At 41.8% G+C, this 13,975-nt stretch overlaps 1 protein-coding gene across 1 annotated transcript; it reads left to right on the forward strand.

Annotated features, from left to right (window-relative positions):
* The first annotated feature begins 6,156 nt into the window (after window positions 1-6,156).
* On the forward strand, window positions 6,157-12,029 carry LOC104437368 (4-coumarate--CoA ligase 2). Its single transcript, XM_010050310.3, is given in 6 exon segments — window positions 6,157-7,279; window positions 8,527-8,725; window positions 10,318-10,531; window positions 10,640-10,742; window positions 11,608-11,663; window positions 11,665-12,029. Coding segments are annotated over 6 exon segments (1,632 nt in total). The 5' UTR covers window positions 6,157-6,280; the 3' UTR covers window positions 11,726-12,029.
* The last annotated feature ends 1,946 nt before the right edge of the window (window positions 12,030-13,975 follow it).

A 13,975-nucleotide genomic window follows, 5' to 3' on the forward strand; every position in this document is an offset into this window, starting at 1 on the left:
GAGCCTTCAGACGGATCAAGTAGCGGTTGGGTGTTGATAGGAGTAATCGTTGAGGTCCAGGCTACCCATACAGTATGTTCCCCCAAGTAAAAGTAAGGTGCCCAAAAATGAACCTGCTACCACTTTCAAATACTTGTTTCTCCGATCTTTTGAATGAGTTGGCAAGAATTATTGTGACTCAACTGCAATCTCGCAATAAATTTCCAAATATCGTTAGCGGCTATTGTCTTTTAGTTTAATGATTAATTGAGATGCATGAGTCACTAAAACCTTTAATCATTGATGGAGGCAAGACATGACATGCCTTTATTCGCAACTCGATGTTTCTGTCCAATCCATTCTTTGGAAATTGACTTGTGATTTGCTATTGAATACCTCATTCTATTAGACTCGTTCTCCATTTATTAAGGTGTTCACACTTTGTAGACGTCCTTTGGAAATTTATGATGCAATCACAGTCTTCCTGATATTATCAACATGAATTGATTATGAAAAACATCTGCAATTTTCAAATAAACATTAAAAATATAGATAATTTTGATATCATCAAAATAAACGTAGGGAGGTTTTTCCAATAACCTCCCATTTTTTTATGATGACAAAAGTTTTATGCAATTGTCAGATAAATTAACAAATAGTTTGATTTGAGATTGCAATTGAACTTAAGAGTTTGCCCAATGGTTTCAAATAAGACTGATATTAAACAGAAGAATGATACTATCTCCAAATACTAATATTATCGAGGGATAACTCGAGACAATTGATGGAAGCATAAGAGAACAATATTGTCAATGCATTTTCTTCTATTCCAAGTAGATTTTAGGAATTAGGGATATTAACTATAAGAGCCTGAATAACATACCATCAATGTTGGGGTGTGATTTATACTCCCTATTAATAGGATGGCACGGGGTGTAGCAGTAGTGTCCCTGTGACGCCAAAGGGTTTTTATACTTCAAGCCCATATTTTATTGGTAGTTTGGGTTTAAGCCCATGAATAGTTATCAGATATGTATATATTATCTTTATCTTAAATGTGGGGTGCTAATTATAATAAAATTATCAATTGGACGTAGCTCTAGTTTAAGGGTGAACTAGAATAAAACCTTGCATTTTTAATTCTCTTAAATGGAGGGTGCAAATTATAATGAAATCCTCGACTGGACGTAACTCTAATTTAAGGGTAAATTAGGATAAACCATTGCGTCTTTAATTCTCTTTTTCTCTTTTACACTTTATTTTCTTTTTGATTGTGCCACAAATCCTTACAATCAATTGATAATATATTTAAAAATCTCTAACATTTCTCAATATTTCTCTCCCTTTCTTACGTAGATTAACATCTCCAAATGCTTGTTCGAATCATCAGCATAATTCTGCATAAATATGTTGAAAGCGCGACAGAACATATGCATTTATTTTCCCCTTTTTTTACCATAGAAAAAGATAGAAACAAGTAAGCACAAACAGAAGTTCCATAACACTGATAGCATCATACATCCCCTAATAGAGAGGGCAAAAATAAACACCAGCAAACCAGCAGATAATAGCAACAGCAATAAGAGTTCATTCTTTCCTAACTTTCTTCTTTTGATGAGAGGAAGGAGTAGATCTGGCAGCTAAGGAAGGATCAATGTACAGGCTAAGCGGGTCATAGCATTTGAAGGACTGGACAGCTTGTTCAAGTCGAAACAGGTGACGCCCAAAGCCATCCAAAGTGACTCGATCAAGGCCCTTAACTTTTTTAGCTCCGTCTGAAGCTCGACATTCGTAGGTTCATCCTTCTCAGCATCCTTCAATATCAGAATCTCCTCCTGAGCCTTTGCTCTTTCCACTCTTGGGGGTAGTCAGGCAGGTATCTTCTTTATTGGCGTTTGCTTTTGGATAATAACGGGCTTCTGGAGTTTGCGCTTCTTACTTCGATCAGCGTGTTCCTTTATCCTATCCTCGAGAATTTCCTTAGTTCCAGCTTCATCATCACCATCACAGAATTTACCAACTTCTAAATTTATTGCAATGGTGCCAATTCATAGTTAAAATATTTAATTTAGAAAATTTAGTTCCAAACATTTTGATAATTTATCAATTGAGTCATTCCAGCCAATATTAACCGGAAATCACATACATGATGTCAATTTTCTGATGTGACACGATTAATGTTGGTGTGGATAATTTTATATTTTTTAAAAGTTTTAGAATTCGTTAATTTTTTTATTTTTATTTTCTCTTTTCCTTTTTTCCCCATTATGACAGGTGCGCTGGTTATGGGGCAAGGGCCCTTGCCAGCCGCAATGGCCTTGGGTGAGGCCTAGCCAACCATGGAGGCCTCACCCAAATTTGGTGGCCATTGCTTGCGGCCAGCTAGGCCGCGAAGTCCCAGGGCAAATCCATCATGACCTCGCCTAGATTGTGTGAGGGCTAGTGACCAATGGGGGCTTGTTGGCCCTTGTAGGCCAAAATGCAAAAAGAAAATGAATAAAAAATTTAAGTTTTTAAAAAAATTACAGAAATTATCTATGTCAGCATTGTCTTGCCACGTGCCAAAATTGAATGGAAAAATTCAATTGGCAAATTGATTAAAAGTTTATGCTTAAATTGACCAAATTAAAAAAAGTTTAGAATTGAACTAATATATGTGCAAAAAGTTTATAACTTTATTGATAATTTCTCTATAAATTAATATAGAAACCACCAGACCTAGTGGCCACCGTTTTGACACAACATAGGGAGGTGGGGCGTTCGATCCCCCTACTGGACTTGAGGGGTTTATGAGTTTATTCCCTACAAACTCATTATTGTATGAAAAAAAAAAATAGACATCATTTGATAAAAATAGCATCCAACACCCAGGCTGGAGTCGACGAATTTCACCAGCTCTCCTCCAGCCACCGTTGCTTCTAACCTCCAATCAACTTCAAAATTCGCCCTTTGAGTTTAGATACACCTCACTAGGACGCCCCCCACCAAAAAAAGAAAAGAAAAGAAAAGAAAAAGAAAAGTAGTTTAGATACACCTCTATTGCATTTAGGTCTGGCTTTACTTGTTTGCGTTCCGAACATTTTGCTGCCCTAACGTTTCGAACATCTCCTTCCAAAACCCTAGCCGTGTCGCGAATTCAGGACTCCATTTGCTAGCCTCACGGATAATTTCATTACCCTCATGAGCAAGATCACGTCCCTCATTACGAGCTTGTACGCATGCTTCTAGAGCTACTCGATTAGCTACGGCACCCGGTGCATTTCCCCAAGGGTGTCCTAAAGTTCCTCCGCCAAATTGTAGTACGGAATCATCTCCAAAGATCTTGGTCAGAGCAGGCATATGCCAAACGTGAATACCCCCAAAAGCTACGGGCAGAACACCTGGTAGAGAGACCCAATCTTGAGTGAAATAAATACCGCGGCTTCGATCTTTTTCAATAAAATCATCACGTAGTAAATCAACAAAGCCCACAGTAATGTCTGGCTGAATCTGGGTAATCAATGGCACATACGCATTCCAACGAATGCGGAACTCAGTCAAACCTCGACACAAAAGGACATCGCCGACGCCCTCGCATAAGCAGCGAACCGAGTACCTGGAAAATTTTAATGCGCGGGATGAGCAAGCTTTAAAATCAGTGATCTAACCAGAACAAAAATCATAAAGAATCTAGAGAGATGATCAATGAAGTTCACCCCACTTTTGCTTAGGTAAACGCTTTACCTTGTCAGATAGTCTCATAGGTTGGTGGCAATTGGTCAAAGTCTTCGGGTTGGTGGCCATTAGAAAAAAGTGGCATCACTATTCCCCCATTTCACCTAGCCACCAAACTTAGAAAGACCTATCCCACTACAAGTAGCTCCAAATCAAAGAAAATATTTTCAAAATAAAAAAAAAATAATAATAAAGATTTTTTAACCAAATAAAACTAGGTCTTAATCCACGTCAACGAATCCGTCACACAAGCAAAGCAAACAAAAAAGCACGTTATCATACAATGGTTTTGAACCTAACCAAGTATTTAAAGTGCATCATTTGAATTCTTGTTGAGTCTCGAAATTACCTAGATGTAAAAACAAGAAGAGGGTATTGCCGGATATAAGGCAAGAAAAACTCATTGTGCTAATTGGGGGCAAAATGACATTTTAGCATCGGTATATTAAAATAAAAACCTATTCATAGAGCTCATTGTTAGAAAAATTCCATTTTTTATTTTATTTTATAAAACGATCTTTTCCTAAACCAAGTAAAACTAGGTCGTAAGCTACATCATCGAAAGCGTCACCCAAGCAAAAGCAAACAAAAAAAGCATGTTATCATACAATAATTTTGGATCTAAGCAATTCTTTAAAATGTATCATTTGAATTTTTGTCTTGATTTTGGGATCACTTGGATATAAAATAAAATAAAAAATGTATTGTTGAGTATAGGGCAAGAAAAATATACTGTGCTAATTGGGGGCAAAATGGCATTCCGGCACCAGAATCTTAAAATAAGAACGCATTCGTGAAGCTTACTCATCTGAAAAATTCAAAATTAAAAAGAAAATTGACCTTTTTTTCTAAACTAAACCAAGTAAAAGTAGGTCTAAAAACTACGTCACGGAAAGCGTCACCCAGCAAAGGCAAACAAAACAGCACGTTATCGCGTTTGCGATTGTAGTAGGTGAATGCCGCATGGCGCGTCCTTTTCCACCATGGCCCCCACACCGTCCGTCTCTTTCAGTTGGGTAGGTGAGGTCCGACGTGGCGCGACGCCGTTGGCCGGTGTCTGAACATCTCGCCATTTTGTCCGAATCCGAGCTCGTTCCCACTTGGCAGAATCACCGCACCATATGTCCGAATGACGCACTCACGTATCATGTGTTTCTCTACAAGAGATCTCATCGGTAAGTTTGGGAAAAAAAAAAAAAAGATGTTGAGGAGATAAGATTTGTGGGTCCGATCCGGGCCGATTATTTTTGTACAGTGATTAATGATTCTCAACGACATTTATGTACAATAAGTAAATGCGTAAATAAAGATTGGACTTTTCTTTTTTGTAATTGGCGACGTAAACCTGGGCACTAGCGCGGGCACTCACCTCACACGACACCCTACTTAAGTCGCGCAACGTGAGGAGGAGGGGAATCGAACCTTGACCGTCGTGTGGCTAACGTGCGCCCTAACTAACTCGCCCGAGTAAGATTGGACTTAGTCTTTTCAAAAGTGAATAGAAAATACGAGTGTTTTAAATTATTCGGTCCGAGCAACATGGAGAAATTTCAACGCCCTCTCTCCAACATGGAGGACGGATGAAAGTGTGGTATGTGGGATTTGACGATAAGGTAGAGGCATGTACGAAAAGGGGAAAAATCTGGCTCCGATGCCATGTTCAAATGTCTACCTCAAGCCATGTGAGATGAATGGCTGGGCCGATTCATTTTTGTACATTGATTGATGGGTCTTGACATTATTTAGGTGCTCAAAGTGAACGTGTAGATAAGGATTGGACTTATTATTATCTTTATTATTATTTTTTGGAAATGAAAATATTAGATTGTCGAGCCTAAATGACATGGGTATTTCAGCGCTGCTTTTTACATATATCAGAATTAACTAGTGGAATCTGACTAATAGAGAGCATGAATAATTTCGATGCCACGTTCGAATGTCCAGCTCGGGCGATGTGGGGGTGCCGTTTAATCGGGAAGGAGGGCCCGCTTTGGTAGGTGAAATCCTACGTGGCACAGCATTGCTGGCCAAGGTCAAAACGTGGCATGCACTAAAATAATCCCGAAAGGGCACCCAAAAAAAAAAAAAGGGAAAACGAAAAGAAAACGAGGGACTTTTGTTTATGCCACCAAATGTCCCTCACCAACCTCCGATGGCTCCTTGCCCGGCGTGGTAGGTGACGCCCCGAGACGACCCAATCTCCCCTCCCCTCCCCCCAATCGCAGCGCGCCACGTGCGCAACAAGACAAGCGGAGACACCCCGCGAACTCCCGTCAAGGCTAAGCCCGAGGCGGCACGTGGCGGGTCGCGATTGGCCCCCGCCCAAAGGGACAGCCCGGGCGGACTTCTCCACCGCCGTCCCTGGCCAGGGCGATACGAAAGGACGGAAATGCCCCCATCGAACCCCGACTCCCACCAGCTCCTCCTACCCGCCACCAGCTCGTGTATATTACCCGCAACCAAAGCTCAAACCAAACCTCAGGGAAGGGACGAAGGCGCCACCACCAAACGCTCACCTTCTCATCATCAGCCCTCTCTTTCTCTCTCTCTCTCTCTCTCTCTCTCGATTCTCCGCCCCGCCACGACAATGGAGGCGAAGCCGTCGGAGCAGCCCCGCGAGTTCATCTTCCGGTCGAAGCTCCCCGACATCTACATTCCCGACAACCTCTCCCTCCACGCCTACTGCTTCGAGAACATCTCCGAGTTCGCCGACCGCCCCTGCGTCATCAACGGGGCCACCGGCCGGACCTACACCTATGCCGAGGTCGAGCTGATCTCCCGCCGGGTCTCAGCCGGCCTCAACGGGCTCGGCGTCGGACAGGGCGACGTGATCATGCTGCTCCTCCAGAACTGCCCTGAGTTCGTGTTCGCGTTCCTCGGCGCGTCCTACCGGGGCGCCATCAGCACGACCGCGAACCCGTTCTACACCCCGGGAGAGATCGCCAAGCAGGCCTCAGCTGCCCAGGCCAAGATCGTAATCACGCAGGCCGCGTACGCCGACAAGGTGAGGCCGTTCGCGGAGGAGAACGGGGTCAAGGTCGTGTGCATCGATACCGCGCCGGAGGGCTGCCTGCACTTCTCGGAATTGATGCAGGCGGACGAGAACGCCGCCCCCGCGGCGGACGTCAAGCCGGACGACGTCTTGGCGCTCCCCTATTCGTCGGGCACGACGGGGCTTCCCAAGGGAGTGATGCTTACGCACAGGGGTCAAGTGACCAGCGTGGCGCAGCAGGTCGACGGAGACAACCCCAACTTGTACTTCCACAAGGAGGACGTGATCCTGTGCACGCTCCCGTTGTTCCACATATACTCCCTCAACTCGGTGATGTTCTGCGCGCTCCGTGTAGGCGCCGCCATCCTGATCATGCAGAAGTTCGAGATCGTGGCGCTGATGGAGCTCGTGCAGCGGTACCGGGTGACGATCCTGCCCATTGTCCCGCCGATCGTGCTGGAGATCGCCAAGAGCGCCGAGGTGGACCGGTACGACCTGTCGTCGATCCGGACCATCATGTCGGGTGCGGCCCCGATGGGGAAGGAGCTCGAGGACACCGTGCGAGCCAAGCTGCCCAATGCCAAGCTCGGACAGGTGAAATATCCTCTCTCTTCTCTTCTCTCGATTTAATGCTTCCGACGGATTAAGACAGCTCTACGGGATACGGTTATCAATGCGTAGTAATGATAGCATCGTAAATGGTAAATGTAGTGGATTCGAATCCGTAATTATTGAGCAAGATTACTATGTTTTTTACATGATCTTGCTCATTGGTGAAGTTCATTTCTGAATTGGGTATGCGATTGAAATCCTTCGAGATCGCGAGTACTCAAGATGAGACAAGAAGGTAGATTCTACTTCTTCTTCAATTTCGCGTGAGGTAGATTTTTCGGTCGACTGGAAATGTCGTGACAGGAGGGAGGCAACAAGGGCGAGTGGCGACAAGCGTGTTTGACCGTGTTGTGTAAGCTTTAGGAGTCGAGACTTTCTGGTGGTTTTGTGCTTATCCTGTATTGGGTAGGACCCATTTTCACCTAAGAATATGCTTTCCTCCCTCGTTAGGTAGGAAATTTCGCATTCGATAGAGCCGGCTGCAATAGTTTGATCCGCATGCCTCTTTTCCATCTTGAAAGATAGAGAGAGATAGGGTTTTAATTCTGTCCCGCATCAATGCGATGGACAGGGCGGATTGCGACCACATCGTTTTCGATCCCGCTAGAGACGTTGTGAATTTGAGATGGGGTTTCAATCTACCCTAGCGTGATATCAAGGTTCAAAGAGAATCTACTTTGTTCCAAGGGAGAAGGGGAAAGAAACTCAAGTGCACTAAAGTCCCCCACCATTGATGGCCTTTTCTGTCCCTTTTGGATTCAAAGTGACATCCCCACATCTGGTCAAACCCTAGCTTGTCTTCTTCCCTATTGTCACTTTAAGAAAATCTCCAAATGCAAGAGCAGAGATGAACAGTGGAAAGAAACATGGGGAGAGGAAATAAATGGGGCAGTTACTCCTCATTCATCGCTTACCAAATAAATCGGTCCATCCCCCACTAAAACCCCCCAAAGAATCATTTCCCCTATTGATTGCCATCCGGAAACTGCCCGCTTGGGACATTTGCCATAAGATCTATCTCATCGATATGCTCTAATAAGGCCAAGGAGGCCCGACTTAGAAAACTAATTCCTTAATTTTTTCGTTTCTTGATATCATTTACAGAAATAAAACAACAAAACGGGAAGTAGAAACAAAACCTTTCTACGCCAACCGTGTACAGGATAATGATTTTATGGGTACTATTTGTAATCGTCTTTTGATTGTGTGATATGCGGAAAAATGTGCAGGGCTATGGGATGACGGAGGCGGGCCCGGTGCTGGCAATGTGCCCGGCATTTGCAAAGGAGCCGTTCGAGATCAAGTCAGGCGCGTGCGGGACCGTCGTGAGGAACGCGGAGATGAAGATCGTCGACCCGGAGACAGGGGCCTCGCTCCCGCGGAACCAGGCCGGCGAGATCTGCATCCGGGGTCACCAGATCATGAAAGGTACGCATCCCCACCCATCAGTTTCCATATTCCAAGTTCTCTTCCTCTTCTCGATGGTGTCGTTGGAAAGGAATATCAAAATTGGTGAGCGGTTGATTCTAAAGTTGGTGGGTCTCGCGGCGACAACGACTTTTTAGGTTATTCTTACAAGATTTCTTCGTGTCTAATCATTTTTAACGATCGGTCAATGACTTCATGATGCGTAAGGTTTTTAGGGTCTTACCAAGAAATCTAGGTTCAAATGATCACACTCAAAGCATAATCTCTCAGAGAGCACCGAATAGTACGAGCACATACTTGTGCGTTTTGATAATTACCCGATGCGGAAATTAAAGGATCGTCTTATTCACCGAGATTGATTGAGTGCTCGAGTAATCTTTAGATCCCCTACTGTTAGGGGGAAAAATCGGGGAAAATCCTAGACTTTGAAAGAGTCAACCCATGAGTAGTTTATTAGCAAGAAGGAGATACGAAAGGTTTCAAAGACACATATTAGCGGCTGAAAACTCCGGTTACTATTTTCTTCTAATGTAGTTAATAATTTCTATTGTAATTCCTTTTGTTTTCCCCTGTCATGGCCAACTTTGGCTTTTAGGGAAAAAATGGAAAAAAGAAGAAGAAGATGCGAATAATGGATTAACTTGACTTGTAACAAATGGGGGTTGGTGTGAGAGAGGATTTGGAGGGGCCTGAAAATGTCCTTTTCCTTTTGAAACAAAGAAATTTGACTTCGCAATGAAGATAATCTAGAAGCCAAGCCACAAAGAAAGATGGTCCAAGCAACAACCAAAATTTTATTTAATGTTTTGTTTATCGCAGCATCACAAGGCGGATTTAGAAATTGCCGGAATTTATTATTTACTAAGTGATTTAACGAAATGTAAACGACGATTAATTTAAAATTAACTTTGTCATGCCGGACCCACCTTTTTTTTTTCCCTCTATATCCATTAGTTGATTTAAATAACTCACCAAGAGCAGGTAGAAAAGATTCCTTTTCGATTACCTTTTCGAGTGGGTATTTATCCAGCATGACTGGGAAGTCATTGCATTTCTGTTTATAAATAGCAATAGAATCGGATTAGGAGTAGAAAGATACTCATCATCAACGATAGCAATAATGGCATTGATTTTGCACCAAATGAGGGCATTGGGGAGTGACTTTAGTTGCATGATTTTGGTAAGTATACCTCCGATTTTAACTCATGCCGTGTTTCATGATGTATAAACAAAAGCTGTTCAACTATAAATAACCTAAGGAATTTTCATTTAAATTTCTTAATCTAAGTGAGAAAAATGCCCCACAACATTTTAATTCATGAAAAAAGATTATTGGGTATAGTAAGATCTAACCCATGATCACCGGATGCATCATATTAAATTAATTCTGTACAATATGATTAGTTATATCTTGAGCACATTTACAAAGACACCCTCACCTACGACGAAGCACTAACGTGAAGAATTATTGATAAAGAAAAGCGTGGGCCCTTGTTAGGTCACCTGTGAAGATTTTTAGGTGCATGCTTTATGGCCTTGTCATCGTAGACAATGTTTCATGGTCTGATGTCGTTTTGATCTTTGTCTTAAAGGTTATCTGAACGACGCCGAGGCGACCGCAAATACCATAGACAAAGAAGGGTGGCTGCACACCGGCGACATCGGCTACATAGACGATGACGACGAGCTCTTCATTGTCGATCGGTTGAAGGAACTCATCAAGTACAAGGGCTTCCAGGTCGCTCCGGCCGAATTAGAGGCAATGCTGATTGCACACCCAAGTATCTCGGATGCTGCCGTTGTGCCGTAAGTGATCTACACTCAACCAACGTGGTGTCCAATATTTTTGCAAGTTTAGTACAAAATTTATGTGATACAACCATATATTATATATATATTTTTTGGTATTATCAGGATGAAGGATGAGGTTGCCGGTGAGGTTCCTGTTGCATTCGTGGTGAAATCCAATGGTTCCGTAATCACCGAGGACGAAATCAAGCAATACATCTCGAAGCAGGTACATCATATTTCTTATTGGAAATATCAATCGTTTCACTAATTGATTTTGATTTATATTTTTGGTGAAATTATAGATATATCTCTTGAATTAAGACATTCACAGGGACAGAGTTAGCAATTGACCGACTATATTAAAAAATTTGTTCTTTTTTATGGAATGATGTTCACATGAATAGATGTTAGGGGCACGATGAGGTTAGTTGCTTATCGGTCAGCAGTGGTTTGATGGGACCAAATACTCATAGGGGGGAAATTTAGGTAGTTCCCTATTTAAATCGTGACTTGCCATAAAGAAAATGCAATCTTGAATTATTGTGGACCGTCGAAACAATTAAATTCCTTGCCAACTATAGTGTCTAGAGGAGGGTGCATTAGATGTTGACTTTCCACCGGATGTGTAGGTTCTCCATAGCTGTCCACCCACCACATTTCATCTAATATTTCATTTTTAACTTGATCTGTCTCTAACATGAAGGGTTGACCGATCTATGATTGCAAAGTTGTAATCGGTTCTAAACATATGAAGGCTCTAAACGAAGAAATAAACAAGTATTTCCATTTTTAGGGTTTTGGGATTTGTATTCAAAATGATTAAAATCGCTAGCTAAACTTAGCGTTTGTTTGGTACATTTTGAAGCTGATTTATAACTATGTTGTGTTGTAGCAATATTCACATTTTCATTCGCTATATACATCTTTAAAAAATCGGGGGGAAACCGTTATGGCAAGGAAATATTTTATCTGATACTTTATAGAAACCTGTTTTGACTATTGTAACTGTTGTAAGAAATTCGTACGAAATATTCTCCTGATGAAATTTTGAAGTATTGAGCTAAGGCATGGTGTTTATTGCTTCTTTGCAGGTCGTGTTTTACAAGAGGATCAAGCGGGTTTTCTTCACGGACGCAATTCCGAAAGCCCTCCGGAAAAATCTTGAGGAAGGACCTAAGAGCAAAGTTGGCCTCTGGTGTTTACAATTAATTTCTCATACCCTTTTCTTTTTCAACCCTGCCCCTGTACTTGCTTAAAGACCCATGTAGTTGAAATGAATGTAACCTCTTCGGAGGGGCCAAATATGGAAGGGGGAAAGAAAGACATATGGCGATGATTTGATTTCACATGCTATTGTAATGTATTTATTGTTTCAATTCCGAATTAGACAAAGTGCTTAAAGCTCTCTTTTCGGATTTTTTTTTCATTAATGTATAATAATTGCGGACATTACAATATACTGTACAACGTGATTTGAGCTTGATGAATTACAAGATTGGAAGAACTTCGAAGACATTGACGTGTTGATGTTGAGGTTCTTGATTTTGCATTACTTGTGGGTGTCTAGCTCTTCATTAAAATTAAGATTGCACAATTGCGTAAATCCACCTAGTTTTAGTCTTGTATTCAGCATTTCTTCTTTTAAAAAATTAGAGAGAGAAAAAATGTAGTCAAATAATGATAGCAAATGTATTTACTAAGTTCATGAGTTGGATATGCAGGCCTTGAATCGTCGTCGGAAAAAGAGCTAAGCAGCCTTTATCGGCCAGCCGAAGTAAAGAAAAAAAATCATTTGGGCCACTAAAATTAGGAATTAAATGAATTTGGCCACAAACAGAATGAGGGCCTCTAAATTGCTTAGATATGGGTAGTGGAGTGAGGTAGGACCAGTATATATAATAAAGGAAATCCATTCTACTAGGCCCAAATAGAAGAATTCCTTAGGATTTGAAATTAATCATGCTTCTTCTGAGCTACACGAGCTCGGGTTCAACTGGCAAATTAGGCTTTTGACTCAATTCTTTCTCTAAAGTTAAGGTTTTGTGGTCATCGTGGCAAGTAGAAGCTTCTTCACGTCCCAAAATAGTTGGACCATGTAGCCCACGAACCTACTTGGCTAACTTTGACTGGCCCAGTCTTGTGAAAAATTGGCAATTGTCCTACCATATGATGGCTTCCAAGTGAGTTCTTGTATTTTCTCAAGAAAATTTCGAGTGAATTTTGACTTCTAATTTCATTCATATAATATCCGATTTGCATTGTAACAACTTGACACATTTTGCGTGGGTCAAGTATCCAAAAGAGTTACTCTTGAATAACATTAGAAATTCTTGCCAATATGATATAAGACTTAAGGCATCATAAATTCCTATGTTTAAATGATGTCCTCAATATTGTTAACTTGTGAAGTTCAATAATACTCCCCTTACTGAATATGTGGTTTAGTTCATTCTTGACCTCTTTATCATCCTAGAAACTTACTAGAAGTTGAACCATATCTTAATACTCTCAATTCGGCGAGCATTTCTCATCATTCTCCAATGGCATATGGGCCACGTTTGTACATGAAGTGCATGTCCATTAGGATTTAATTTTTCGGATAACGAGAATGCCATATTAGGATTGTCATATCATCTAAATGCAATTTTTATTCAATTTTTCAACGGCTTAACTAAAAAATTAAAAAAGCGGCATGGAAATTCGAGCTACGCCTGATTTGCTGTCTAGCCCCGGAAACAGTAGTAACACATTTTCCTGCAGTGCTAATGGACAGAAGAAATTTGGTTAGACCCGCCCATCGATTTTTCCATCTCTAGACTTGGAATAACAAGGATTGAACAATGCATGCTGGAAGTTACGGAGCATGATGAAAACCCACCTTCTTGGGAGATAGTGGCTGGTGTTTTACAAAAGATCTGGAAATCAAGAAACGCTATCATTTTCCGAGCCTAAAAGCCGGACCCAAGTACAATCATGAAGGCAGCGTTCGCTACAAGAAAAAAAAGCTAGCACACGTTGGAACCCCACGTAAGACTCGAAGCTGATAGAGAGAGGGAACGAACCTGCGAGGTGGAAACCGCCTAAACATGGCGCCTTTAAGCTGAATGTCAACGGAACTTTCGTCGAGGGTGAGCCAGAAGGAGCGATTGCTAGCATGCTTCGAGATTCGAGAGGGATTGTTGTCACCCGGTTTGCGAAATTGATCCTTTCAGGAATGGCTGAATAAGCGGAATCTCTAGCTCTAAAGGAGGGTTTCTCCCTCCTGGTTTCGTACTTTAATCTGAACGAAGAAGCTGATCTGAAGATAGAACTCGAAAGTGATAGCTTATCAGTACGTGGGCTTATAGCAGGCACTTATCCAAGCTCATGATGCATCTAGGCTGTAATAGAGGATTGCAAATAGAGTTTGGCCCAGTTTAAAAGCACTTCGTTGGTCTGTTGTTCGAGAGAAGCAAATCA

This window comes from Eucalyptus grandis, chromosome 3, assembly GCF_016545825.1.
Source record: "Eucalyptus grandis isolate ANBG69807.140 chromosome 3, ASM1654582v1, whole genome shotgun sequence".
NCBI lineage: Eukaryota > Viridiplantae > Streptophyta > Magnoliopsida > Myrtales > Myrtaceae > Eucalyptus > Eucalyptus grandis.